Genomic DNA, 27,773 nt, shown 5'->3' on the forward strand with positions numbered 1-27,773 from the left:
TTTTCGCTCTCCGTCGAATGTAGCAACAATAAAAGCCAGCGATCGACAACAACAACAACGACTGGTTAAAATGTTTGTGTGTGCTTGTGTCTGTGCCTTAGTTAATTTGAAATCAAATGATTGATTCGACAACTAAATAAATAAATGGGAGTATAGCAACAACAAGGCGACGTTACGTCATGGCAGTCGCTATTGTTGTTGTGGTGCTGGCATACTTTCCATGCTAGTGTGTGTGCGGGAAAACAATTGTTTTGCGCTTTTCGCCAACGATAATTATTAAAATAAAACGAAAACGCTGAGAGAGAGAGGGAGAGAGAGAGAAAGAGACAGCAAAGCTTGTCCCCGTTTCACAGCCACTGCGTTCCAAAGAGAGAACGAGAGAGAGAGCAGTGGAACAGCCGGAATCGGAATCGAATATTAAATCGTGTGTCTTTCAGTTTACGCTCATTGTTTGTGGCTGTGTGAATTTCTCTCTTTCGGAGAGGAGAGAGCACACTTACGCTGAGGCTATCTCCCTTTTTACTGAGACTTACGGTGGCTTACGTTACGTTTTGCCACACTTACGTTTTGTTGGTTGCCGAGTTAAGTTCACCCGCGGATGGGTTTCGCTCGAAAATATTTCCAAACTGAGTCTCGCGAACCCTTTCAAGCAATTAATAAACGAAGAAATTGTACAAATAACTAGAAATACCTTCTTTTGTGTTGTTCAGTTCGTTCCGCGCTAAAATAAATACAACTTAGGCTTGAAAACACCTAGAAATCCACATAGGAAACCCCCAGCAAAATAACAACAAAAAGAGTTAAACAACCAAACAAAAGTGAACAAAAATAAATAGCACAAGATAATAAATAAATAAAGCAAACCACGCATTCAGCACACACACATAGCCAGCGTTCCTTTACTCAAAAGCATTCCTAATCGCAAAAAATAATAATAACACAAAACAAACAACAACAAGCAGCAAAATAACATCAACAACAACAGCAGAAATTAAACAAATATAACCACCATATAAACAAATGCAAGAAATTAAGTTTATATCGAAAGTAAAGCCATGTATATAAGTGTTGCTTAGATAAATTCGCCTCAAAGTGTCACAAAAAAGTGTCTGAAAATTACATCAAGTTTAAACAAATTTAGGAAATTTATGCCCTTAATATAGCGCAATTCCTAAATCAATTTAAAATCTAAAAGAATATAGTTAAAACCCATAATCGAAAGAAAAAAGAAACAAAATTACGCCGAATTAAAAGGTGAGCAAAGCATATTTTTATAGGGGAAAAACCTCTTTTTAAGCCGATTAGCCCTAAAAATACAACGTAATTGAACTTTGGAGCTGAAAAAGTGGTCCCAATATTCGGTAGCCGCACTGTAGGCGCTATCTAATTATATGCTATTCATATTCTATCCGAAATCTGCTCTCTATAAATCGCATTCCGGCGACTTCCTGTCAACACTCACACACAAACCCCAAACAAGAAAAACAATAAAAATTCGTAAAACGAGCAACAAAATCCAGTCAAAAACTGTCCACTGTCCACAGAGATGCAATAAATTCTGAAATCAGCTCTGGTATTTTTTACTAGTTCGCACCAGACGACAGATATCACACCCCCTTGCCAAGGATACCCTTCTCCCCAGACTGGAATACAAGAAAAAAAAGTATCACGGAAAATATAAAACATTTGTTTAAAGCAGTTTTGAATGCTTTTAAAACCCTTTAATATTTTTTGTGGCTGTCATAAAGCATCTTGTAATAAATTAGCCAAGAGGCGGAAAATATATAATTGTTTTTTGGGGGTCAGGAATCTTGAAATATATGTATATTCATATCGTACGTAGTGTGGGGTGTGTCTTTGGCAGACTTTTGGGGCTTAAGAATTAATTCCATTTCACCAAAATTAATTGGGAAACTTAAAAAAGATATTAAAGAAATGACAAAATTTTAGTTAGGAAAAATGGGATTATTGGAGAAATTTATATAAAGTGTAATATCAAAAATTCATTCATAACAACTTCGATTTTATATAACTGCTTAAAGATATTTTAACAAAATACAATGGACCAGAAAGGCAACAATCTAACACTAAATCTAACTTACAAGAACATCTTTGTTAATAACAACAGTGTAAATATTTACCAAGAGTTTATGAGCTGTACAAATTCCTTCATCCTCTTAACACTAGAATCAGCCTCTCCCTTACTATATTATAAACAAAATAGAACGTAAAAACCCAAGTTTAATTAGAAAGAACGCCATAAAATCGAGATTTTCTCACCTGGAGCCCAAAGTGCCTGGCTTAGCTTTAGATTAGATCTTCAAAAGTCGGGTTTAGGTTGGGAAAAAGCTAAGAACTTCCCAGAAGAGCTTTATCTTTGCCACAAGGTTTTGGCTTTGCTCTGGCTTGGGCTTTGACTATGGCTATGACTATGGCTATGAGGTTTGGAATGGTATGGTATGGCATGGTATGGAAACAAAGGCCCGGGCCATGGAGTTTTGATAGAGGAACCAGAACAGAACAGAACAAAACCAAGTCAAAGTCGCGTGTAGTATCTCCCCTCCCTCTCTCTCTCTCTATGTAGGTGTCTCGCCCCCTCTCTTTCGCACAGCAGTAGGCAAATCACTTCCGTTCAATGAACCCGTGCGTAAGCCAGCTCTTCATCAGCTCTTTTGCTTTTGCTCTTGCCTTTTGCTTTTCCTTTGCCATTGCTATGCTATTGCTATTGCCTCTTGGCTATGCCACACACACACACATTCACTGGCACACCACTCACACACACGGAAGCACACACAGAGACACACATGTGGCTCAGTCTCAGTTTTTTTCTCTTCGCCTTTTACATACAAATGTGGTTAAAATAATAGTAGCGACTGGTAATTTTATTTTTTAGCTAAGTCTGAGTTAGAAATTCGTATTTATTGTGGATTGTAGGTACTAGGATTTAAATACCCTTTAAAATATACCAAAAACTAGTTGAGTTTTGGGAGTAAATATTACGATTTACATATTTATTTTAATAGGTTCTTATAAAAAGGTTCCTAAAAAATAATATATATAATTTATAATCATGAACATATTTTGCAAATTTCTAAGCTCTGTTAAATATTAAACCTAGTAAACATCAAATAGTTAAAGATGCAGAAAATTGCTGAGATGCCTATTTAAATTTTATTGGATAAGTAAACATAACAATTACGTTGCCTCTATTATTTTCCCAACGACTGTTGAAAATTCCCACACTCGCTGGCATAAAAGTAGAAGAGTTCCCATTGCTTTGTCGTCTTTGGCTTACCTTTACAAATCCTCCTGGCCTCCCACCTCGCTTTTTGCCCGAGCATAAGAATGTTACGCATACGCCTTGTATGCTGTCACGGAAAATTTGACTCACTTGGCCGGCACATTCCGGGCAGCTTTACGACTGGCCATTAAAATGGTTATTATATTTTAAGTTACCTCCTCCATTCTTATGAAAAATGCCAAAAATTTGGCTTAAGCCGAAGCAAAAAAACGAAATAATATTTTAATTAAAAGTTCATGAGAAAATCACGAAGCAGGGACAACAGCTCGATTGGCCAGAAAATTAATCGAAAGCTAATTAAACAGCTGACGACATATATATGTATAGGGCCTAAATCAAGGTCTTTTGTTTTTGCCATAGTGCCGTCCCTGTCGCTCCGTATATCGCTCATACGCCCCATGGCCGCTTATCAAGCGTCTGGTCTGGTTCGTCTGCCTGCTTCTGCGTCGCTTCTTTGGCTTCTGGACGGAGTGAGAAGAGGTATAGCCAGGCAGCCGGTCTTATCAGCAGAATTCTTTTCTCTTATTCTTTTTTCTTTGTTTTTTTTTTTTATAAAAGACCCAACACAAGCACACAATTTAGAGATACCCATGGACTTGAGCACCTGTCCAAGCGGGCGTCGACGTCAACAGCACTTCCCGCGCCACCCACATGACCACCACCACGAAATCAGCACCACTGAACACCACAGCAGCAGCAACACCACACTCGGAAAAAATAACACCCCGCAATTCCGAAAGAGACCTCTCCAAATCTAAAGTAACTTGGGGTTTCTATGAAATTCTTTGGAATTTAGAATAGCAAGTTAACATTTCTATAATCTCTAAAAGTTAGTTAGGATTATTAAACGAAATCATTATGAAGGTGTCTATATTTAATAGTTTGATATCAATTTTTCACTAAGACATGGCATTTTTCTACACAGAGAAATATATCCAAGAATATTGTTCTTGAATTGAGAACATTCGTTCTTAAAAACCGTGCAAGTACATTTTGTATCAATGTTCTCAATATTAGAACGAAATGGTGAGAAGAGAAAAGTTAAATTGAGTTTATTTGAGATATACAATGTTCATAAATATCGCCAATTCAACTTTATTCGAGCAAACTAAAAACATTTCCAACTTAAAAATGTCGTTCTATTTCTAAGAACATTTTCAACTCAGATGAGAACGTCAGAATTTTCTCTGTGTAGGCTGCATTAAAATTTTCACAATTTCCTAAACTTAGGAAAAGTAGATTTTAAACTTTAAAGGTGCATTAGGAGTAGGAGTTTTAGATTGAATGGAATTTCTCGCAGTGCACCACCATAGTGGCAACACCACCACACACAGCCAGCGAGCATGAGATTAGAGAACGGACAGCAACTGACGAACGCCGAGCGACAACATTCCCCAAGGTCATTATTAGTGCTGCAGTGGAGCAGCCCCGGGGGCGGTGGGAGGGACCAGGGGGTGGGATAGCCCCACTGCAGGCGGGTGGCGACTGATTGAGGGACCCCAGTTGCTTCGATAAGAAAATCGCCCAGCGAGATGACCAGCCAGATAATCACGTGTTGCGGCGACATTGTCAGCTGGTGACTGACTGACCCCCAAAATTTGTGGAGTAATCACAGGGTTATGGTTTATGGCTTCGACTCTTCCATTAAATAACCACTAATTGTCGGTAGAAGAAAGATTTATTGAGGGCCATTCATAAGAAACATTTTAATGGTTCACCGAAACACTTTTGAGTATTATGACTAGACGTCGGAATTTGTGTGAAATAGGTTTATTATCATCCGATTTCCTGTAATACTCGATTAGTTAAATTTTTTTAATAAAATCAATAATAATGTTGACCCTTATCAAAATGTGGTGTTATACAGAAATTTGTAATCTTTAAATTTAAAGAAAGTTCCTATTAATTCTAAGAATTATTTGTTCTTGAAAAATCATTTTCCTTTTTATGCTTTTTACCAAGAATTACTTGCCCATGAGGGGTTTGGCATACCCAATTTATAGCTCCCCCATTTCTACCCTATAAACCGAGCGAATCATTAGAGTTCATAATCAAGTTTACTCACACACAACGAATGAAAGCCCCATATAAAGTCATCAGTTCATTCCAATCGGAATCGGCCTGTTGTCTGGGTCGAAGTCTGAAATTTGCCGTTGTATTTTGTGTCGTTTTTTACTGTTTTGCGATTGTTGTTACTACTTTTTTGTCGTTTCTTCGCCATTTGTCGTCTTTTCCATTGTTTTCGTTGGCGACTTTCCTACAGACATTCGTGTATATTTGTACATTTTGATCTGCGTTTCTTCTCTTTTCCGCCCCTAGTCTTATCTGGCTTTAACTTATTTTGATATCCGCCAGACGCGAGACATACATTTTCACCCAACCGCCGTCGGTCCGCTAATAAATGCTAATTTCTGTTAGTTTCTATGAAAAAAAAACCTGGAATTTTGGGGGCTTTCTTTTGTCTAAAGTCTACACACCACCTTATCAGCTTTGTTCATTCAAAAAATATACACAACAAAAAAGATTTACACAAGCAGCAACAACATTATGATATTTCCGAGGCGGACAGACAAGCGGCGAAATCGCTAATCGATTGACATGCGGTCTTTGCCTGATTGTTTGAAGACGTCTCAAGAGTCCGGCTGAAAAGTTCACATTGAGATTAAGAGATTCGCAGTGCTGGAGATAGAGAAAAAGAGAGGGACAGCTTAGATTAGTCAACAAAAATAATGACAAGTTATGACAGCATGGGGATCAGTCAATGAAAGGCTCAATGTAAAAGAAATTTCTTATGAAATGCAAAGAGTACTATCAGTATTGGTAGTGCTTAAAATTTCCATAATGACGTAATAAAATGGTTTTATTTTTAGTCAAAAAAGGCTCTCTATTGACTGTATGTATAGATTTTAATGAATTTTATATAGTACATAGTATAGACTTGTGGGCGTAACAATGATTTGCAAATCTGGAAAGTAGAAGCGAAGCTATATTGACCAAAATTGTTCACCTCAGATAAGTGGTGGAAATAATCAACAAATTGGATTTTGCTGATTATAAACTTAACGTATGTACTTAAGCGATTTTATTTTAAATTAGCATATCGATAAGGGTAGTTCCCAAGCCGTTGGTAAAGTACTTCAGTAGTTCTTTGAAGTGTGATGAAATTCATTTTTATTACTAGATTATGGAAGAGGTTTAATAACTGAAATCATTAGTTTTCGAATAGGTTGTAGGACCTGTAATAATGGTGAAATATTTTGTCTACAGATCTGGTATGTCTCCTTGAACAACAATCTTATAAATTTGATATCAATTACAATTTCAATCACAAAATGAAACATATCTAACTGAAGCTTTTCTATTTCTTAAAAATCTCTATATGGTTATTAACTTTTAATATACCCCAAAAAGTAGGGATACCTAAAACGCCATTACATATTTCTCGAAAACTCTGCCTTGAGGAATCTACAAGTGAAATATGTCTCGGACAGAGAAGTATCCGATTACTTTGAGCGACCCTGACTTGTGCCACGTCATGCCACTCGGTCTATATGTCTGTGTGTGGTCAGTCTAGGTTATGGCATATATGCTATATAGCAGGCATTCAGCCAGACAAGAGCGGATGCCGGTCGCAAAAGGGTGGAGCCCACGGGGGTTAAGGGGGGCACCACCTGATAAGCCCATAAAAAGGCGAGTTGGGGCCTAGAAATGAAACGGAAGCTGAATATCGCTATGTGGAGCCGTTCTTCTGAGTGCAGCAAAATCCCAGACACTTGACTAATACACCCCCCTTTATCACTTCTCCACTCCTTACTATATTTACCACACAATAACGCGATAGCTGAAGAAGAAGAAGTGAAAACGACAAAAACTCTTCTTCGCTTCTTGGAAATTTGTCTCGACAATCAGCAGACTCCCAAGAGCTAAGCAACATTCTTGGGTTTCGCACACGGTCAGAAAAGAATACAAATTTGCTCATTAAATTTGGAAAACACTTTAGTTTTGTACGTGCTTGGGTTTGAGGTCTTTATAAATATAATAATTTTTAAATGGTTATATATGGTTTTTATATTTAAATCTTTTTTTATGTGTCCCCGAACTAGAAATGGATGTATTATGATAAAAGAGAAGATATAATGTTAGTTTTACATTAAAAAACAATATAACATTGAATATAAAACAACATAAGTAATGTTTTATGGATTGTAAGCAATCATATAAAATTGTACTTCCCACTGCATTGTATTTTTTTCTCTGTGTACATTTATTTTTTGGCTTGGCAACCGCCTTCTGGACACGCCCCCCGAGTTAAGCTTAGGGCCACTGGCTGCCTGTGGCCTACATTTCCATGAGGCACGAACCCATGACTTGAAGCTCCCCAAGTGCGACTGTGTGTGTGTGTGTGTGTGGGGACTTCATCAATGATTTATTTGCGTTTCGCGTGTGTCTGTGTCCGTGTCGGTGTCCTGCTGAAACTTCCTGCTCACGCACACAGCAACACACCCTCCCTTAACCCCTTTCCTACCCCCCTCAACCCGCTCGAAAATGTAGGTCAAATATTTATCTTCCGCCTGATATTACGTAAGATTATTTCTGTCTACGGGGCACATGAGTTTTAGTTTTTTTTTTTTTGTAGCAGACTGCAATTAAGGCCCATCATAATTTTTGTGGGAAAGGAAATCCCTTCAAAGCGCCGACACAAAAGCGCTAAAAACCCATTTATAATCACCCCATGGCGTCATAGTTCAGTTAATACCTCCCGGCCATATATATACTGTATAAGGGGGTTTTGATGTCTGGTTCCATCGCGAATCGATATGGAATCGCAATGGAAACGCACACGTGCAGTGGAAACTGGAATTTCTGAATCAATGAGCGATTACAAATGGAACGAAAATCGGAAAAAATGCTATATGTCTGCTGATAGTGCCTGCAGACAGGCGCCAGCGGGGGGAGGTGGAGAAATCGGTGGATCGGGGGATCGGGGGCCTTGCCACACCGCATTATTCCACGTGCTAGAGCCCAAGCAAAACTAACAGTCGAAATGTTGAAATTTGAAATTCAAATTGAACAACAAAAAGCGGCGGCATTTGTTTCTTTTTCCTTTTTTTTTCGCTCATAAAAAATCAAAATAAAATTCCGCACAAATTTATTTTTATGTCTGGCTGTCTCATATAGGCCTCGAAAAAAATCTTTTTTTTTGCTGTTTTGCAGATGAATGATCTCTGAGGTGGTTTAAAGGGGGGCGGTTGTGTATATATGCAAAAAAAAAGTGTTATTCTGTTCAGCCGAAATGTCGGACACAATTTTCTGACCGCGCCAAAGAGCAAGGGAGCCAGATAGACGGACACAGAGCCTGGTAAAAATAGACAGACAAATTGTCGCGTCATGCTAAAAACAACAAATAGCACAAAAAAAGCAAACAACAAATTTATTTTAAAAATAAATTTGAAAACATTGTCAAATGCCTTTGTTGTTTGTTCTTAACTTGTGCAATGAGACTGGTGAAAATACAATTAAAAAACAGAGTGACAACAGCATGATATGTGTATGTGCAGAGTCGGCGTCTGGCATTTTAACTTTTGTTGTTGTCCGTTTGTTTTGCCTTTTTGGCTTAGCGAGAAATTTATGGTCTTGCAACATTTGGACAGATTAACTAACCGCCTCCCTGTCTCTTGGGTTATAAATGAGTTGACCCTGCTCGAAGTTGGACGCGCCAACATTAATTTCAATGAAATGCAATTAGCATAGATAGATCGAAATTCCAAGACGCTGGCTTGATTGTCTTGATCTCAATGCCTGGCAAAAACTCCTCCCCACCCCCCTAAAATACAGAGAAATACATTTAAGATCGTATAGGGTTTTCTTTATACAGAAAACAAATTTTACAAATATTTTTCCATCTCAAAATAAACCTAAACTTTAGGTATTCACTCCACGCCCCCTTAAAATTCAGAGGAATATATTTTAGATCATATAGGGTTTTTCTAAAAAAAAAAAATTGAGAAAAGTTTAAGTCAACTCTATCTTTTTCAATCTTAAAATAAACCTCTCTTCTAAAAAACCACTAAACTGCAACCCATTTTAAGTTTAAAATTTTTAAATATTTATATTAAATATCATTCAAAATGGTATTATTTTTCTTTCTGTGTAGCACACACCCCTCTCGGCTTTCATCTTTCAAGTGCTGCCGAGTTTGGGCAAAACGACTTGGATTACAATGGCAAGAGAGTGACTTCAAAGTGGAAGCGCCGACGCTTGTCGCAGCTTACTGGCTATCTCTTTCTGTCCGTCTCGCCCCCTCTCTTTCTCCTGAGACTATACCTATCCCATTTGTTTATTTTCTTGTAAGAAAAATCGATTATTGCAAGAACGTAATTATAAACCCGGTTGTAAGAGCAAGCTTATATAATATAGGAATTTCTTAATTTACTATATCTTGATAAAAGCATTTTTGTTTTGTTTGTGAATACTTTTGGCGAGTCGAAATGAATTCGAAAAATTCAGTAGCCAAATGTAGCGAAAAACCATGCCCAGCCCAGACAACGTAATTGCCGGAAAACATTCGGCAAACATACAATTAATCTTGCCCCCGTCTGCCTCTGAATCATGACGAACAAAACTAAATTTTAAAAGCATTCCAGACGAGAACTGGTGATTAACAGCGACGATTAATGAGCTATATGGTTTCGTGGTCAACTAATCTGAAATTCCCAAATACCCATTGATGCCTGGCATCGGTATATTTGCATGTATATATATATAGCTCAGGTATACAGGATCCACAAACTTGCGACTTATCAATCAATTAATATTATTTAAAAACCATTAATAGGCTTTCACTAATCATTTTGTTTGGCCAGAATGGTAAATGAAGCCCACAGTTTTATATAAACGTACGATGGTTGAAAATTATAAATTAGCTACACGCGCTGATATCAATTTGCACGCCTCAACTTTGTGATAGGCGATAGATAAAAGCTAAGTGCGGCAAAAAAAGAGGGATCATAAATAATGGTAACGAATAAATGCCAGTGACGATCGCGATGACAGGACGATGACTGCAGACTGATTGATTGATTGGTATACTAAAGAAAGTTTTAAGTTTCTGATAACGGCTATAAATATGAGGAAATTAATTGAAATGGGGGTTCGCTTATCTGCAGACAATTGCAGTAATGCAACAACGCAATTCCCTGGAGCTGTGACCCGTGGCGTATGAGTAATCGATGGCATTACGTATACGCCATGCTAAACGCCATTTATATATGTATACATATATATAAAGTACCTATCATTCTGAGCCAGAAAACCAACCGAGCCGAAGAAACTAGAGCGCAGACAGTGCTGTAAAACACCAGCAGTTGACACACTTTACACAGGCTGGTGGAAAATTTGCTACTTGAGGATATATATTTTCTATTGTTCGGGAAATAGGGCCTACAAAAATGAGAGAAAAAAACGTGGCGAAATCCCTACATGAACTAGATTTTTCGGTCTGAGAGCCAGCCACCGCCCACTTTTCGACACGCCCACTGACCCAGTTTTATAGTGTAAGCGGGCGTTGAGAACTACGGTTTCTAGACAGAGGGAACCTAAACCAGGTCAATGAGTCATTGGCCGCAAGCAAACTGGTGGAGTCTATAGTGCAACAAAAAAACTAGAGAATAGAATGGGCAAGAACGTGGCAAGTTAAACATGTGAATCTCCCTCGAAAGGCAATTTTTTGCGTAATATTTCGAAGCCTCTGTCAATATTTGCCAGCCAGAGCGCCATCATCATCTGCAGTGGCCCAGGCAAACAGAACAAAAGTCTACATCAACATCGATTTCTGGGATGCGAGACGGGGGCGGAAGTGGCATAATGGCCAGGCAAAGGAAGTGGAACCGAAGCTAACGTCAAGTCCAAATGGGGGAAAAAACCAATCGGCAAATAAACAGAAAGACGGAATCAACAAAAAGTATGACACAATGTTGCAATAAGGCAGGGGGCACAAGACTAAAGGAGCCGCAAAGTCAAGAAGGTGGGGTTGGGTTAGATACTTGGGGAAAAAGCTAAGAAAAAGATACACAGAATATTGCCTAAATTGTTTAAGTAGGATTAAATAGGTTTCAATACCAAAAATAAGAGAAATATTAACAAAGGCCATTAAGAAAAAAACCATTCATAAAATGATTTCTAATAGTATTAAGGTTTTTACTGGAAAGTATAATCTGGCTACCTAATTTATAACTAGGAAACCAGGTAAATACTTTTTAAGAACTTTGTTATATTTACACTCGTGCTTGAAAAGCGCACCTTCTAATGCAGCAAGAATTTGCCTGCTCCATTATCAAGTCGGCCATACGAATAAGATGATGAAATCGCAAACACACTGCGTATACGTAACCGCTGAATTATTGCGCATACGAGGTGTTTGCACAATTTGCCACGTGATTTCCCATTAATTAAATGCGTTTGCGAATTATGAAAAAAAAATGCAGTGTAAAATGTAAAAATAAACCAAAGACCAGGCCCAGACAGACGCCAAAAAGGAAGTAAAAAATAAAAATAAAATCAAAATGGGATTCTCTCCGCCAGGTTGTTGTTGGTGGAATGCACTCGCTTCGCTTAAAGGTCAAACGACATCCTCATCATCACATCATCATCATCATCACATCATCATCATGATGGGAAAACGCTGCTGCCTGGGCGAGGTCGACGTCGCTGTTTTCTCTGTCTGCGGTTTCAGTTTGTTTCAGTTTTTATTTTTCCCTCTGCGTTTGCTTCTTTGCATTTGGCTCATTCATTTGCATTTTCCCTGCCACTGCCTCTCGTTTTGCCCGCTTTTCCGTCTGTTGCCGTGCGCAGTCTAGTTGCAAACAAATCAAAAAATGGAAAAAAAAAAGGGTTGGCCTCTCACAGGGGAATCGCAAAAAGGGGTAAAAACGCTGACGGTAGGTTGGCTAAAGAGCGGGCATTCCGACTTTTCATCTTCCGCGCCAGACAACATTGTAATATTTTGCACAAACTAGACGAAAATTGTTGCCAGAAAAATAGAATCAGCTAAAATAAACATAAATAGAGAACCGATTGCAGACGAAACTGACGCCAGCTGATGATGCGGCTGCTTGTACTTCCTATATAAGGGATGTAGAAATACCTTTCGAATCAGGGCCAAATAAAATATTACACAAGACGATGAATACAATCTAAGCTGAAATCTATCTATACAAGATTAAAATCATCCTAAAATGTTTATGATCATATTTTTGTTTACATTTTTGGTTAGTTTGAAACCAGTTTGGATTTCAATGATTAGTTCTACTTTAACGATTTCATTCTCGGAATAAAAGTTTCCATTTCATTAAAAATTTTTCAAATTTGTTTATTATTTTGTTGTCACTTTGCAGTTAAAATATGCTCTTCTAAAAAGTTTATTAAAAACTTAGAGATCCCGTTTAATCCAATGCTATAAATCGCACTTAAATTGCATCAATATATCACACAAAATGCCGAGAAAATCTGAACTTCAAGCAACAAAGGTACACCATTCAACTGGATTTTTCAAGTTCAATGTCACCTCAATGTATTATGGTTGTTAAAGCTTATGATAATGCCTTTAGTTAGTTTATGTGCGAGCCGAGAATGCGACGATCCTCGCACAACCTTGACATCCAATCAAGGTGTCAATGGCATTGCCTTCAAATGTTTTTTTTTTCGGCCCACTGTACCGAGCTTTGTGGGGTTATTATTATTTTAATGTATTTTTTTTTTGGTGGGGGGTGGGCATCAAGTGCTGCACTTGAATGTCATTAGCGCGGTGATCATAATCATTAAATTGATAACTTTTGTTGTGCGCCAGAGCAAGAAGGAAAGTTGATCGAAAGTGATCTTCTTGCGCGGCCTTAAAACGCGCACTCAATCAAATGCAATTGTCATCGCGGTGACACCGAAATGAAAGGACAGGAGATTTGATTATATAGAGTACATTATCTCGGTCGGTCAAGGAACCCAGATGGAGATGGAGAGAGATCGAAACAAGTTCCCCCACGATGTTTTGTAAGCTTGCCCACTGTCCGTTCAATGTCCGTTCCACTATAAAAATAGCCATGAAAGCCGTTTGGTCGCCGCTATGGATCTCGATCTCTGAAAGTGTTAGCCAACTGTCTGATCCGTCTGGTCTGGCTGGTCCGATTTGATGTGGTTTGGCCGGGTGCGAGCTCTAACGCTTGTATGGGATGTATGGTATGGGATATGTGATGTATGGGATCTGTTGTCTGGGTCTGGGGGTCTGCGGTCTGGCGTTCGTCGATTTGCGTCTGGTGTGATCAATTCAAATATTGAATCTGTATTCGCTCAATTATTTTAGCACTTTTTCAATAGTTGGCGGGCACACGTGCGTCAGAGGTTCAATCAAATGGAAACCGGCAGACAGTTGAACTGTTGCCAGGTATTCCTTTCTCTTTCTCGGCTTGCTTTTATAGGGTATCAGGTGATTTGTCTCTGTATATATATATATATATTTTTTTATGCATGTTTGTACGGCGGCTCCAGACGTAAACGAAGTCCCCAGACATGCTCAATCATTTCACCTGCGATAAAAATAATTGCAACAAGCTGAAACGAGCGGCACAATTAAAAAATACAAAATAACGATCAAACTGGGGAGTGATCAAACGAACGCACAGTACCCTCTCAGTCTAATGAAACCGGCTTTAATGCCACTGACTAGTTAAACTTTTATCGAACTATAAATGGAAACTTCCTAAGGCTCGTAGAGGCATCATATTAAATCTTTAAAAGACTGGAATGATAGGAAACTTCTGAAATTGCCATATTATGACTAAATACATTATTGGAATAATAAATCAAGCTCGTGTCTCTGACCTTGGCGATAATATTTGGGTTAAACTTTTTCGGGGAAAAAACCGTAGGAACCACGTCATTTCCGTAGATATCAGCTTTTGTCACGCTCCACAGTTCGTGGTACAGGGTAGCTGAGCAGGCAAAAATAATTATCAGAAAACAAAGGCCATAAAAGGCAGACCGAAAGCAAATGACAGCCAGATAGGTTGAGTCACCTGAGACGGTTGAATCCGAGTGACAACGGCTGGGAATGCGCAAAAGTCTAAAGTGCCACTTGTTGTTGTGCTTTTTTTTTGTTGTCTGTAGGTAGAGGTACCTGTTAATATTAGTTTTCTTTTCTTTTTTTTCCCCTGTCTCGCTTGGTTTGAAGTCAGACGCGTAGAAAGAGTCATAGAAATTGTTGACATATTTTAATTGGTCGCCGCCGTTGTTTGTGCCTTTTCACTACGTAGTACGTACATTTTAATTTCAGTTGATTAACTCCAGTCTGGCATTCGTTGAATATAATTTGATCATGTCTGTCTCACTGACTGGCTACCTGTTTTTTTCCCCACTTAATATATGTACATTTTCTCTTTTCCAACCCATCCATTCGGAGATCATAAACTAATGAAAACCCAAATATTTATGTTTTCATTCACCGATCGTTGATTAGCGAGAGACAGAGATAGGCGACGTTTACATGGCTGCGTCATTTTCGCCTTGATGAAATTGCGCTGCGGATCGGTGTGGCTTTTTTGCTTTTTTGTTTGTTATTTTTGTAATCGTATATCAGACGGAGCGTCATGATATGTTCACTATATGTAGTTGTAAAATCTTGTTGCGCAAGCTTTTCGCGTGTATCTGTATCCCAGTCGGCGGGTATCCGTATCTGTGTATCGGTGTATCTGTGTATCTGTGAGCTTGCTCCGTTACAGGGTCTGCGACCGCGACGGGTGGCCTCCGTCTGTCTGCCATTCTATCAGCAGCGTCTGGCCCGGCCATATCGTCTATATAATACCCATTACTAATTGAAGCGGATGGGCTTTGCCAGTGCTGCCTTTAAAATAGACCCAAATATAGCAGGGGACTTTTCGGTGAAAGCTTATAGGGTAACAAAAATATAAGTTGTATTGCAAAGACTGGAAGTGTAAGCATTGACTCTTACCTGCGAAACAAAAAATCGGAAATTGGATTTTTACTTTTGGGTTAGGGAATTACATCTATAAGTTTTTTACGGGAAATAAAATGTGCTATTTATAACAATAGAAGTCTTAAAGGGTAGGTAAATTAAAGTTGAAAATTGTATATATTTGTTTTTTGTGATCCTAACTCAAAGGATCTAGAGATTGCCACAAGGGATCGGAAATTTGATTTTTTCTTTGTGATTGGGGGTTCCTCTTGAAGATTACATTTAAGTATCATAACTATTATAATCTTAAAAAATGCTAATATAATGATCTCAAAGATCGTTCTTTGATTTCATGTTATCCTAACTTTAAAGTTCTAAAGCTAAAACAAAGTCATACCCCACTTTCCCCCTTTTATAGGGTACAACATGTGTCAATCAATCCCTTCAGTGGGCTTTTTTTTATTTATCGAACTTCTGTCCGCCTACATTTGCTGGCTCGCTCGCACTTACTGCGCCGCGAATGCGCATGTGTGCTTGTATCACTTAAGTCGTCTGCTATCTAGTCTAGACGCAGACGCCCGTATATATGTTTTGTAGGCATATATACCCGTACCCGTATGTCCGTCCGTAGACGCAGACATTGCACGGGGTCTTTCTACAGGGCGAAATTATCGAGAGAGTGAACGAGTACGAGAACGCGAACGCCGCGCACCTTGTAGATACGGCTAGAAATTCGTGCGAGTATCTACGAAATACTCGTACACCCAGCGACAGTTTCACGGGTTTTGCTCTTTTTTCTTACACTTTGTTTCTCTTTCATTGTTATTTGGTCGGTGCTGTGGGTAGCATTCGTTTTGTTTCGTTTATTTATAGTAATTAAAACAGTTCGTGAGTGGGAATAAGTTATTTAAATTGTACAACAAATAAGCCGAAAATTAAGAACGAATTTTTAAGTTACAATTGAGTGAATGGGAGATCAAATGTTAAAGAAAAAGTTGAAGGAAATGCAATTGAAGGTGATTTTTGTATGCCATTTCAGATGAGAAAGTAATGATAATGTTAAGGTTTTGGAATGATCAATAAAGTGAAAGAAATAATAACGAAAATAAATATTTTATACTTCTAAACAAAGACTTTTTAATGAATAATATAAAAATATTTTTAAAAGTAAAGGATTTAAAATACCAGGGTCTTAAATAAAAATCCCTGTATAAAACCTTTTTTTATAAATATTAATATATAATAGTATATACTGATAGCAATGGCTTTATATACGTAATAGACTTTACTTTATTTATTAACTATGCAAAACCGATAAATGCACAGAAGAGCCCACAACTAATATTTATTTTCCGCTTGGCAATCGTTTTAGGTCGCTTGTTGCTAATCGCCATTAGTTTATCCGTGTGCCTGGCCTGTGGCAGTGTGTTGGTGGCCGCGATTGCCCTGCGCCGCTCAGCCAACGCAACAGCAACATTAGCAGCAACACTAGCAGCAGCAGCAACATCAACAACGACGGCAGCAACATCAACAGCAGCAGCAGCAGCAGCAGCAGCAGGAGCAACATTGGAAGCGGCAACAACGCGAAGGATACGGCACAAACGTCGCTCGTCGCAACGACGGCGCAGCAACAACAACGCGGTGCTGTCGTCTGGGATTGGAACTGGGATTGGGATCGGGATTGGTATTGGGATTGGCAACGGGATCGGGCCTGGACTGGAAACCAATTCGGCTCTGGCCCTGCCACTAGCAACACCATCAACATCGGGCTCCACAGCAGCGGATCAGACAGCTATAGCCTCTGCAGCAGCAGCAGCAGCAGCAGCAGCAACAACAGCAACAGTATCCCCAGCAGCAGCAACAGAAACAACAACACTTTTGCCAACCGAGCCGGAACATTCTGTACCCGTAAGTACTTTTCCCTTCGCAAAAAAACAAATACAAAAAAAGAAAGAAAAACAAGAAAGTACGGGAAAGGAAAAAAAAAGTTTAGCAACTGCCGATGGGCGGTAATGTGGGTGGTTTGTCTGTCTCTAAAATGCACTCGTCGAAATTCTTAAGGAAAGCCAAATTTTGTAATGCACAAATCTCCAGAAATTTCAAATCTCTCAAAAATGTTACCAAAAGTATGCAACAAAAATATTACAAAGCCTTGTCTGACTTAAAAGATATCACTGCATACTTTTGGGTGGAATAGCATTTATAAATCATTCGAGATTTTGGTTTTTAAATACTTTTAGAAAAATAAAAAATAATTTAGGAAAACTACATCCTTTAATGCACAAAACTTCAGATATTTCAAATCTCGCAAAAATGTTACCAAAAGAATGCAACAAAAATATTTCAACAGCTTGGCTGAATTAAAAATATCGCTGCATACTCTTGGGTCTCATAGCAGTATTTTATTATTAGAGATTTATGTTTTTAAATACCTTGTGTTAGATAATATGAAATTTTTATATTTTTTTATATTATTGTAGGACCTCGACTTTAATCTTCGGTTAAACTTTCTATGATTTTTATTAACCAGCGATTATGTTAACGATAAGGCCGCAAGCAGAGCTGAAAATATTTTTATGGTTACTACGTGCTGACACTTTTGTGACCAATGCTTACTAATTACCTCCTGGATATAATTAAATATTATTTAGTTTTTCTCTCAGTACAGCCATAAAAGCAAGGCAGCCAGAAGACACGTGTCAAAAGTTTCCTTTTTCATCTTTTTTCCGCGCTGCCTTTTGCCATTTTCCTTCGCTCTTGCCAATATCCTATGCATTCCCTTTTGGCCGAAACAGAGAGACAGTGGCAGACAGAAAGAGTGGGGAAAGTGGGGGTGAAAGCGAGAGAGAGCCAGCTCATCGCTCACACTGCCAGTGCAGTAAAAGTCCTTGAAAAGGGGCGACTGTGGGTGGCAGACATGCCTAAATTGCTTTCGTCGCCGCCTACGCAAAAAGTCTTATGTAACTGCGCCTACACCGATTTATTCCCTTTACGACTGCCTCTGCGTCTCCAGACCCCCATTTTTTTTCCATGTGTATTCCAAGTGTTATGCAATGTTTGTTGAATGCACAGCACGTCCGTTTTTTTGGGGGGGATAGCTCCATTTTGGCGTCTGGCACTTGTGTACGTCTTTATTATAATGGACAAGACAAATTCAATTTCTCCAGCAGTGCTTTACTTTGTCTATTTACACGACTTTAAATGCTTTCCATTTGTCTTTATATTTTATTTATCTGCGCATTTGCCTATTGAATTTGCTTTAGAAGCCGGCTTTAACCTTGAGGTCAAGCGATTAACTTCAACGACAGAAAAAGACAGGGTCTTCAAACAAAAAAATCGAAAAAAAAATGACACCCACACACATGTGTATTTTGTGGATTCACATCGTGGGCTCATTGGGCCAAAGTTGTTAAGGCGGCTTTTCAGATTGTGGTTTTAAGATTTCCCATTAAGGGGGTGGGGGGTTAAGAATGAGGTGGGGGAGTGCCGCTCCGTGTGACGCCCATTACAAAAGATTAAAGTCGGCAACTTTGACAAATTGTTACTCGCTTTGCTGACATCTTCCAGTGCGCATTTGCTCATTTTTCACCACATCTAGAATCTTGTTTCATATTTTTTCTCGTGTTTAATTTGCCCACGCCAAATGAGCATTATGAATGAAACACATCAGATACAGTGGGGACTGCATAAGCAGATCAGCAACAAGGAAATACATTAAGTACAATGAATTATATAATTTTGAAGATTTCATAATAATATTTTATAACATAGTAATATTTTATAATATAATAATACTTTATATTATAAAAATATTTTATAATATTATAATATTTATAAATAGTAAAATAGCTTGCTTGCGATCTTATATTAATGATGTTTTTGATAATGATTTGATGACTCATCAAAGACCTTTCATAAATGTTTTGATCTAGCGACATTACCACCCTCTACATTATTATCAAAATAAAATCACGAAATTACTTGTTGACCTAAGTAACGCTTAGACTAATTATTATTTTATTATTTTTGTAAAAACCAATTAGATTAAGCTGCCAGTTGGGTAGCAGTGTGCTAATCTTAAGAATAAAAGTTCCACATTTATAAGTGTTAAAAAGAAATAAATGTTCATACCAGAATTAGAACCTGAAAGTAGGCAACACAAAAATTTTGGTTTGGAACTACAGTTCTTCAAGTGTAAAGTGCTCAAAAAGAAATAGTATATTAATATTATTAGGTAATCAAACACCCAGAAATAACTAAATATTCTAAACTCTTATTAAAGGTCTCTAAGCAATGTGAGATCTCTGGGATAACCCTGATAAAAACTTTAAAGCTATCGTGATAAAAGTCTAAAATTGGAGCCTGATAGTAAGGAGATTATGATAAGAGCGAAAGGTTTTATGGGGGTTCTTGAGCAATAAAAACCAAAATAGAATGCTAACGAGTTAGTACTGTAGTGAGAACATAATAAATGAATGTTTTTTCAACGTTGTTCCCCCTCAACCGTGTTAAAAAAAAAGAAAAAAACATTTAGAAGCCCAAGATGCGGATGGAAATGTGGAAATGTATGTAGAAAATGGATTTCGAAGCGGTGGGGCCAAAAGTGCGTGGGCGAAATGGTTGGGCCGTTGAGGCGGCTGGAAATGGGAAACACAATTGCCGCTAATAACCCTGGGCGTTTAGGCAGAAGAAGAAGAAGAAGCAGAAGCAGAGCGGCGTTGTGTTTTAATCGAATTTTATTTGCCGCCGTTAGCCAATGAATAATTCAAATTGATTATTAAAATGTACACTCGCATGTGAGTGTGTGTGTGTGTGTGTTTGGGAGTGTGTGAATTTCTGCACACACACACATACGCCCCGTAGGCGTTAACATTAACAGCATTAGGATGTGAATGTGGATGTGTGAGAGCGGAGCGGGCTTTCATTAAAACCGTTATCTATGCCAGACGCACGCACCAGACGCAGACGTGCATAAATTAATTACAATTACATACAGCCAGAGAGAGAGAGAGAGAAAGAGAGCGCACTAAACACGCACGCACACACACACACACACAGCTGTTCCTGTTTCGGAATTTTTGGCGGCCTCGAAAACTTCATTCTATCACAAGAGTGGAAAAACCCTAGTTAATACCAAATATTATTAAAATTTTTGTTTTATCGGAAAAAATTCTTAATAATATGAATTTGTTATCATATTTTTTGTAGTATCGTAACTTACATATGTATATATAATAATATAAAAAACCCTAGTTAATATCAAATATTATTAATATTTTTGTTTTATCGGTATGTTCCAAGTATTACGAACTTGTAATCATATTTGTTCGTAGTATCGTAACGTATATATAATAATATAAAAAAAAACCCTAGGTAATTCAAATATTATGAATATTTTTCTTTAATCGGAAAATTTCTAGTACTACGAATTTGTTATCATATTTTTTCCCAGTATCGTATCGTATATGTAATAATACATACTTTTAGAACTTTTTTTTATCAATTACATTGAACTAAAATAATTTTATTATAAATGCCCTTATATTTTATTTTTTTTAATTAAAAAAAATAAAAATTATTTTGTATAAATATTTTAATTCCATCAGTTCTTAAACCAATTCTCTAGGATTACCTACAAATTAGCATATATTAAAACAATAAGTATATGCACATTTGTAGTTAAAAACACAATTTTTAGGTTTTCTTTTTAAATAAATATTTTCCCCTGTGGCAGTGAGCGAATCTTTAACTTCGTATAGTTGCAAATTTTGAGTTGGCCTAAACAAACAGGGAGAAAGTCGGAAACTTTCAAGGATTCGAACAAGGCCAAAAGCAAACAGAAGCGGGCAAAGAACAGAAACAAGGGTTTACCCTCAATATTATGTCACTTTATTCGCAAAAAAAAGAACCGAAAAGATAAACAACAACAAGCGACAGATGCAGAGCAGTCGGTTCGGGGAAAGCATGTTAACTTATGGCTGGGCTTAGGCCAACAAAAACAAAAATAAAAACAAAAACAATGGCAGACATTTCTCTTACGTCAGAGAGTCTGGCCCACACACACACACGCACGCACACCAGTGCACAAACGGAAAATGAGGTTATTGCCAATCCCGTCTGCAATGCTCGAGTAAACATTTTAACCTAATTTTTTCGCCCTGGGAGCGGGACGTTTCGGGGGCTATACATATGTGTGTTTGCCAGCGGAGACGCCCCAGACAATGTGATGCGATATTTTCTGGTGCCTCGGATTACCCAAAAAAGAAGGAAAGGAATGCAAAAACAATCTCTAACGTCACATAATGCAAACAACGCATCTGCCATATCATTTAAGGAACCCCAAAGTTCAGATATCATTATAAAATGCTGTGTTTTTCAAGTTACAGTATTACTGAATCAAACCCCTTCGAAAAATTCTCAAGTTAAAAACGTTTTCTACTATTTGTATCATATCTAATTTTAAAAAGTTTTTAACGGGTATTTAAAATGGTAATCATTTTTGCACCGAGAGAAACTACAAGCATCGTGGTCCATTAAAGTTTTTTTAACCAAGTTTATAGATGGACTTAAAATGGTAATTATCTTTTATACTGAGAAATAATAGTTTACCATTAAATTTAATGGTGTTAAAGTAAGCTTGTACCAACTTTATAGGGAACTTTAAAATGGTAATATTATTTCTTGTACCCAGTGAAAATGTTTTTTTTTTCAAGAGAATGAAGACCAAATTATAACCGTACTAAAAAAAAGAAAATATATCATTAAAGTCTGCAATAGTACTTTTTTCATATACTAAAGCTTCTTATAAAGAGCGTACGCCATTCGGCTTGAAGTAAAATCAGAAGCTACAAATTAAAATGATGTAGTATTTCACAATAAATTCAAGTTAAATAAATTGGCTAGTACAATCAAATTATAAGAAACATGCTTACACACAGAGAGCTCTGACCACATAGTTTCACGAGTTTATAATTTACAAAATTGCATTTGCATATTTGTATAATTTACAAAGTCCGCCGTCGCCGAAAATATTCGTGCTCTATTATTTGTTGTTGTTCGCGCAGAGATTTGTCATTTCTTTCATGCTCGCTTGCACACATCAATCGCCAGGTGGTGTGGTGGGGTTTTGGGGGCTTGGGACACACAAAAAAGTAATACTAAAAACATAGAAAAAGGTGGCCAACGGAATGTGGAACATGTTGAGTTATGCGAATCGCCTGTGTAGAGAATAATCGGTGTGTAAAAATACAGTAGATTTCAGGTTTCAGGGGATTGGGGACTTTAAAACATTACTGAATATTACAAAAATCATAAGTGCGTAAAATAATATAAAATATATAAACATAAATACTATTAATTTTAAAACTTAACCGAAAGCAAACAGAATTTCAAAACCGAAACCGCCCTTTCCAACACTATTTAAAAATCATGCGATCAAAAGAAGTTGGTCATACTATTATTATCGATGTATCGCCATCGCTTTCAACAAATGGTTCATGGAAAAAAAGTGGTATAAGTTTTATTGAGATTTATTTTACAATGCAACACATTTAAAATATATAGAATTTTTGAAATTAAAATTGGTTGCAATTAAATTGGGTGTTCCCTGAACGTAAAATTATTTTAATAAAGCTTTTATCGACAAAATGGGACATCTTAAGTTTAATCTTGTGACGTCACAAACTTGTATCTTCTGCGCCACCTTATCCCTCGTTCTCTTAATCTTCCACTCTGTACCTTTCCCTTCTTTTCACTTGAGAACTTATTGAGTTTATTTGCTCTTAATTTACCGCAATGACTGGGAAGAAGAATAAAAAATCACTCAAATCGGGAAATAATGCGACTAATGCTCCCAAGAAACCCCTAAAACTAAGTCTGGCCGATTTCCATAATCAGCTAGATAAACAAATTACACAAAAGAATGGCGAAAAGATGAACACGAATAATTGGGAAAGTTCTGGAATTGTCGGAGGAACTCGTGGACGCGGAGTTTGTTGTGAAAAGCTACCAATAGTTCCCAGATATTTGGCGGATACAACGGTTCAGAACGCTACTAAAACTAAATCAAATGATGGTGTTCCCAAAACCGCAAGAAACCTGGCAGAGACAAGAAAAACTCCAGGAAAATTGGAGGACCCGAAGCCCAATGGACGCCATAAAAAGCCAGATAAACCAAATAGAACTGGAAATCCCAGCAATGACAAAATAGCTTTACTGAAAAGAGTAAATTCCCAGGATGCTTCTCGAGGTCGGCCCAAGACGCAAGTACGATCCTGTCCCCGGATTGCCACGCCACCAAGATATGTGCCCCAAGAACTAAAAGAAGTGGATCTCATGACATCTGCGGATTTTCGCTATGATTACGGCGCAGATCTGAAGAACATGCGATTCCGGCAGCAGCGTCAATATCACATGCAATTCTTCAAAACTGTTATGCATCAGAATCGACACCTCTTCAAGGGTCGCATAATCCTGGTTCTATCCTGCGGAACTGGAACTCTGGCCTTAATGTCAGCCCAATTGGGAGCCAAAAGGGTCTATGCCGTGGATTACTCCAAGGTCACCGGCTATGCAGAGTTGGTGGTGCGCCATAATTGCCAGGAAAACGTGATAAAGGTTTTACATGGACACATGAAGGATTTACAATTACCAGAGAAAGTCGATGGCATCGTATGCACCTGGATGGGTCATTGCCTGCTCTTCGAATCGGAGATATTGGAGGTGCTCGAAGCCAGAGATCGCTGGCTAAAGAAGGGCGGATTTATCCTACCCGATATGGGTTCGCTATATCTCGTTGCGTCCGAGGAACACAACCTGAAGAACGATCGCTGCAACTGGTGGCGGGATATCTACGGATTTAATATGAATGCCATGCGTCGATATTCCCTGGCTGAACCTCGTTATGCCAAGACAAGCGGAGAAAAAATTCTGACCCTGGCTCACGGGATTTTAAGTCTAGATTTGAGAAAAGCCAAGAAAGAAGATCTCTTTATAGACCGAAAAATAAGGTTAAAGGTCAAGAAAGAGGGTTTTCTCGAGTGCTTTCTTCTCTTTTTCGAAGTGCAGTTTAGTAGTTCACAATTCAAGATGAGCTGCAATCCCTGCTGTAAGACACCTTACAAATCGCTTTGGTTGCAAACCGTACTTTTCGTAGAGCAGCCGTTTGTTTTGCGCAGTAATCTTCATTACACGGGTTACCTGAAATTCAAGCCCCTGAAACCGAATAGCTTAAAGGAAATGGAAATACGTATTGACTTCTACGAGGGTCTGCAGTACGATGACGATTGGGATTTGTGTATTCGCCGGGTGGCCAAGAGATGGCTCATGCTGGAGCGCTTTCAGACTTTTAGTGAGGTGGAGAGCTGTCAGGATGAGCTGGGGGAGGCTGCTGGACAGAACTTTTAGGTCTCTTCTAAGATTATACTATTAAGCCCCTAACTTGACTGCATACTAATTGAAGTTTTTCTGTTTGCAGATGCTATCGGTACAGACGGCCGGCTGCGCGGGAATGGAGCGGCTCGGCGTTCCGACCCGCACATCTTTAAGCTCACCACCCGATGATAGGTAAGATATTATACGATTTTAAGTGTCGTAGTAATCTTTATCATTTTGTATTCAAAAACATTACTAATTTGATTTGTTTCCTTTTATTTTAGGGATCAATTTAGATGTAGAATGCGCGTAGATGCGCTCCAAGCACGTGAGCTCCTGGCTGTACGTGGCGAGACTGTGATTCGTGGCGCCGGAAACAATCAGCAGCAACACCATCTCCATCACAGCAGCATCAGCAGCAGCAACAAGCAACAACATTCCCACCACCAGCAACAACGCATGACAACTCCAAGCACGCACAACTCCGGCTGCGGCAGCGGCGGCGCAGGAGGAGGAGGAGCAGGCGGTGACCATCACCATCACCAGCTGAGCAGTAGCAGCAACAACAACTATAGTATTAGCAGTAATGTGGCGCGAGGCGGCATAGAGGCCACCACCCTCAAGTACGGCAACACGGGCAGCGGGAGCGGTTGCTACAAGGGCGATTGCGGCAACTCCTCATCCGGATCGTCGTGCAGTTCGCTCCAGAGCCATAGCAACGACCACCACCAACATTACCAGTACCAGCTGCAGCAGCAGCAGACGCCCCGCTGTCCCCATCACGTACCACTGCCGGACAGCGAGTACGGACAGGATCGCCACCTGCAGATCAGGAGCAGCTATCAGGTGGGTTGTTTACGACAGCTTTATAGTCAACTTCCCTTACTAACGTTTATGTTTTCATGCCGAACAGCAATCGGAGATCACCAGATCGTACACGAAACCGCCGCCCAACAAGACGGTGCGGGATGTGCCCGAGCAGATCTCGGCGGGCGGCTGCGGCGTCTCCAGTTCCAGCTACCGTCTCACCACGCTCCAGGCCGCCTCCTCCACATACACGCCCAGCGGCGTGTCAGTGTCCGCCTCCTCATCGTCCAGCAAGTCCAAGCCGAATGCCATAACCAAGTTCTTCTCGCGGATCAGTTCGCCCAAGTCGCCGCCGAGCTGTACGATGTCCTCGATGGCCACTGCTTCCCCTCCATCCTCTGTCTCCATGTCGTCGTCTGCCTCCTCGTTAGCCTCCTCCGCCTGTGTGTCCACCTCGTCGTCGGCCTCCTCGCTGGCTGCCGTACCGCTGCCCACTCTGCCGGTGTCCAATGCATCGCTGCTGAAGAGCACGGCCTGTGGCTATGGGACGAATCCCAGTGGGACGCATATCTACGCGGGATTGGGACCGAGCACGCAACTGCTGACCAGCCTGGGTACCGGAACGAGCGGCAATTGCAGCCCCGAAAGGATACCCACACCGCCGCTGTCCGTCTCCGTGCCCATTGGAGCTGGTCTGCAGCCACTGAGGAGCAGCAGCAGCAGCGGGAGTAGCAGCAGCACCGCCAGCCTACCCGCCGTCGAGACAAGCACAACAACAGCCACCACTCAGTCTTCCTTTGCCACCGGAGCGACGGGGGATCTCCCGCTGACCACGATGAGCCGCAATAATTCCAACTCTAGCATGATGAGCTGCCACTGCAGCTGCAATAGCCGGAATTGCAGCCACTGTGCGGCCAACTCATAACTGAGCTCGTGTTAAGTTTAACTACATTAAAATATCGGCGGTGGTGCAGAAACCTCTGGAGATTGAAGAGCATTAGTTAGGTTTAAAGAGTCCACTAGATGATTTGCTCTGCACAAGAATCTTAAAGGTGTTTTATCGCAATATTTAAACATACCATTGGTCTTGTTGCTTGTGATAAAATATTTTAATAGGTTCTTGTGAGGAAAAACAAGGATTTTTCAACTAGTGATGTCATATCTCCAGAGTTTTGTGCAGCACCTCCAATAAATATATATATCTACGTATATATACGCATATATTTTTTTTATGTTAGCCTATGTTTATCTATTATGTTAAAGTTTAACAGATTTATTTTATGTAGGTCTGTCGCCAACTTTTGCGCTGGTACGAAAAGACTGTTTATTAGTCAGAATTTAATTTGTAAATTTGAGTAACAAGAGAGAAGGAAAGCTAGAGAATGATAAATCGTGAAGACATATAGCTGCGCTGCCGCCTTTAAAGCACTCACCACAGACCATAGAAGGTTTTTTTTAGTTCTGTAACATGATTTCCATTCGTCGCTTGCTAAACGTAAGGAAACGAAAATCTTTTGTATAAAACGAAGAAAGCAACAAACTTGAAAGAGACAGACACAATACCATTAAACTTGAAGAAGGGAAAGAGGAAAGTAAATAACAAAATATAAGTGAATATGTAATTGTAATTTTATGAATGAATATTGTATACACTTTAGTTTGAATAACTCTAGTTTTAAATCGAAGCCAACCAACTCTTAACTATACTCTATCCCAACCCCTATCCATATCCCATATCCCCTATTATTATTATTATTATACGCTTGTCCCATGTGCTGGAACACACGAAAAACACACAAACAATTTTTAGTTCAATTGAAATTCGTATTTGTATATTTGCTAACGGAATTACAATGTAAAAAAAAAAACAAAAAATGAAATGAAATCTATGTAAACCAATTTGTAGAGAAATTTTTGTTTTCATTTTTATTTGGCTGATGCTTATTTTGGATTTTTAGCGGGATGATTCAAATTTGAAATTCAAATGATCGATCATATAGACCTTATCGATAACCAAACGTAGTCTGGCAACTTTGGTCGATCGTGCTTACTGAATGGCAACTCTGATCGACAGTTGCAGCGAGTGGCAGCACCAAAAGACCTTGGCGGTTTATTCAAAAGGAGAATAGCAATTAATTTTGGGTGTATAATTTAGGAAAATAAAATAATTAACGAGTAATCCCACTGCAATGTAAATTATAAGCACAATTTAACAATTTAGAACATTTTGGTAATTATAATCATTTTTAGGTCGTCGCCCTTTTTTTGTATAATCTCTTATTTTTGAAATTCCAAAGTGTCACTTCCAGACAACCCAACACATTGTTGCCCCCT

At 39.0% G+C, this 27,773-nt stretch overlaps 2 protein-coding genes across 3 annotated transcripts; both read left to right on the forward strand.

The window, feature by feature from the left end:
* LOC119552806 (putative GPI-anchored protein pfl2) lies at positions 1–27,350 on the forward strand. Of its 2 annotated transcripts, XM_037862642.1 has the most exons (5): positions 1–1,254; positions 16,633–17,168; positions 24,736–24,824; positions 24,917–25,478; positions 25,546–27,350. In XM_037862642.1, exons 3-5 carry the CDS (start codon positions 24,736–24,738, stop codon positions 26,362–26,364), a joined length of 1,470 nt encoding a protein of 489 aa, XP_037718570.1. In that variant the 5' UTR covers positions 1–1,254; positions 16,633–17,168; the 3' UTR covers positions 26,365–27,350. The 2 variants fall into 2 exon arrangements, with proteins under 2 accessions (XP_037718570.1, XP_037718571.1); XM_037862643.1 differs by lacking the exons at positions 1–1,254; positions 16,633–17,168 and adding an exon at positions 24,525–24,665.
* Positions 22,986–24,665, forward strand: LOC119552804 (protein arginine N-methyltransferase 1). The gene has a single exon (XM_037862641.1). The coding sequence runs from the start codon at positions 23,055–23,057 to the stop codon at positions 24,663–24,665; it is 1,611 nt and encodes a 536-aa protein (XP_037718569.1). The 5' UTR covers positions 22,986–23,054.
* Positions 27,351–27,773: the final 423 nt, after the last annotated feature.

Source organism: Drosophila subpulchrella, chromosome 3L, assembly GCF_014743375.2.
Source record: "Drosophila subpulchrella strain 33 F10 #4 breed RU33 chromosome 3L, RU_Dsub_v1.1 Primary Assembly, whole genome shotgun sequence".
Lineage (NCBI taxonomy): Eukaryota > Metazoa > Arthropoda > Insecta > Diptera > Drosophilidae > Drosophila > Drosophila subpulchrella.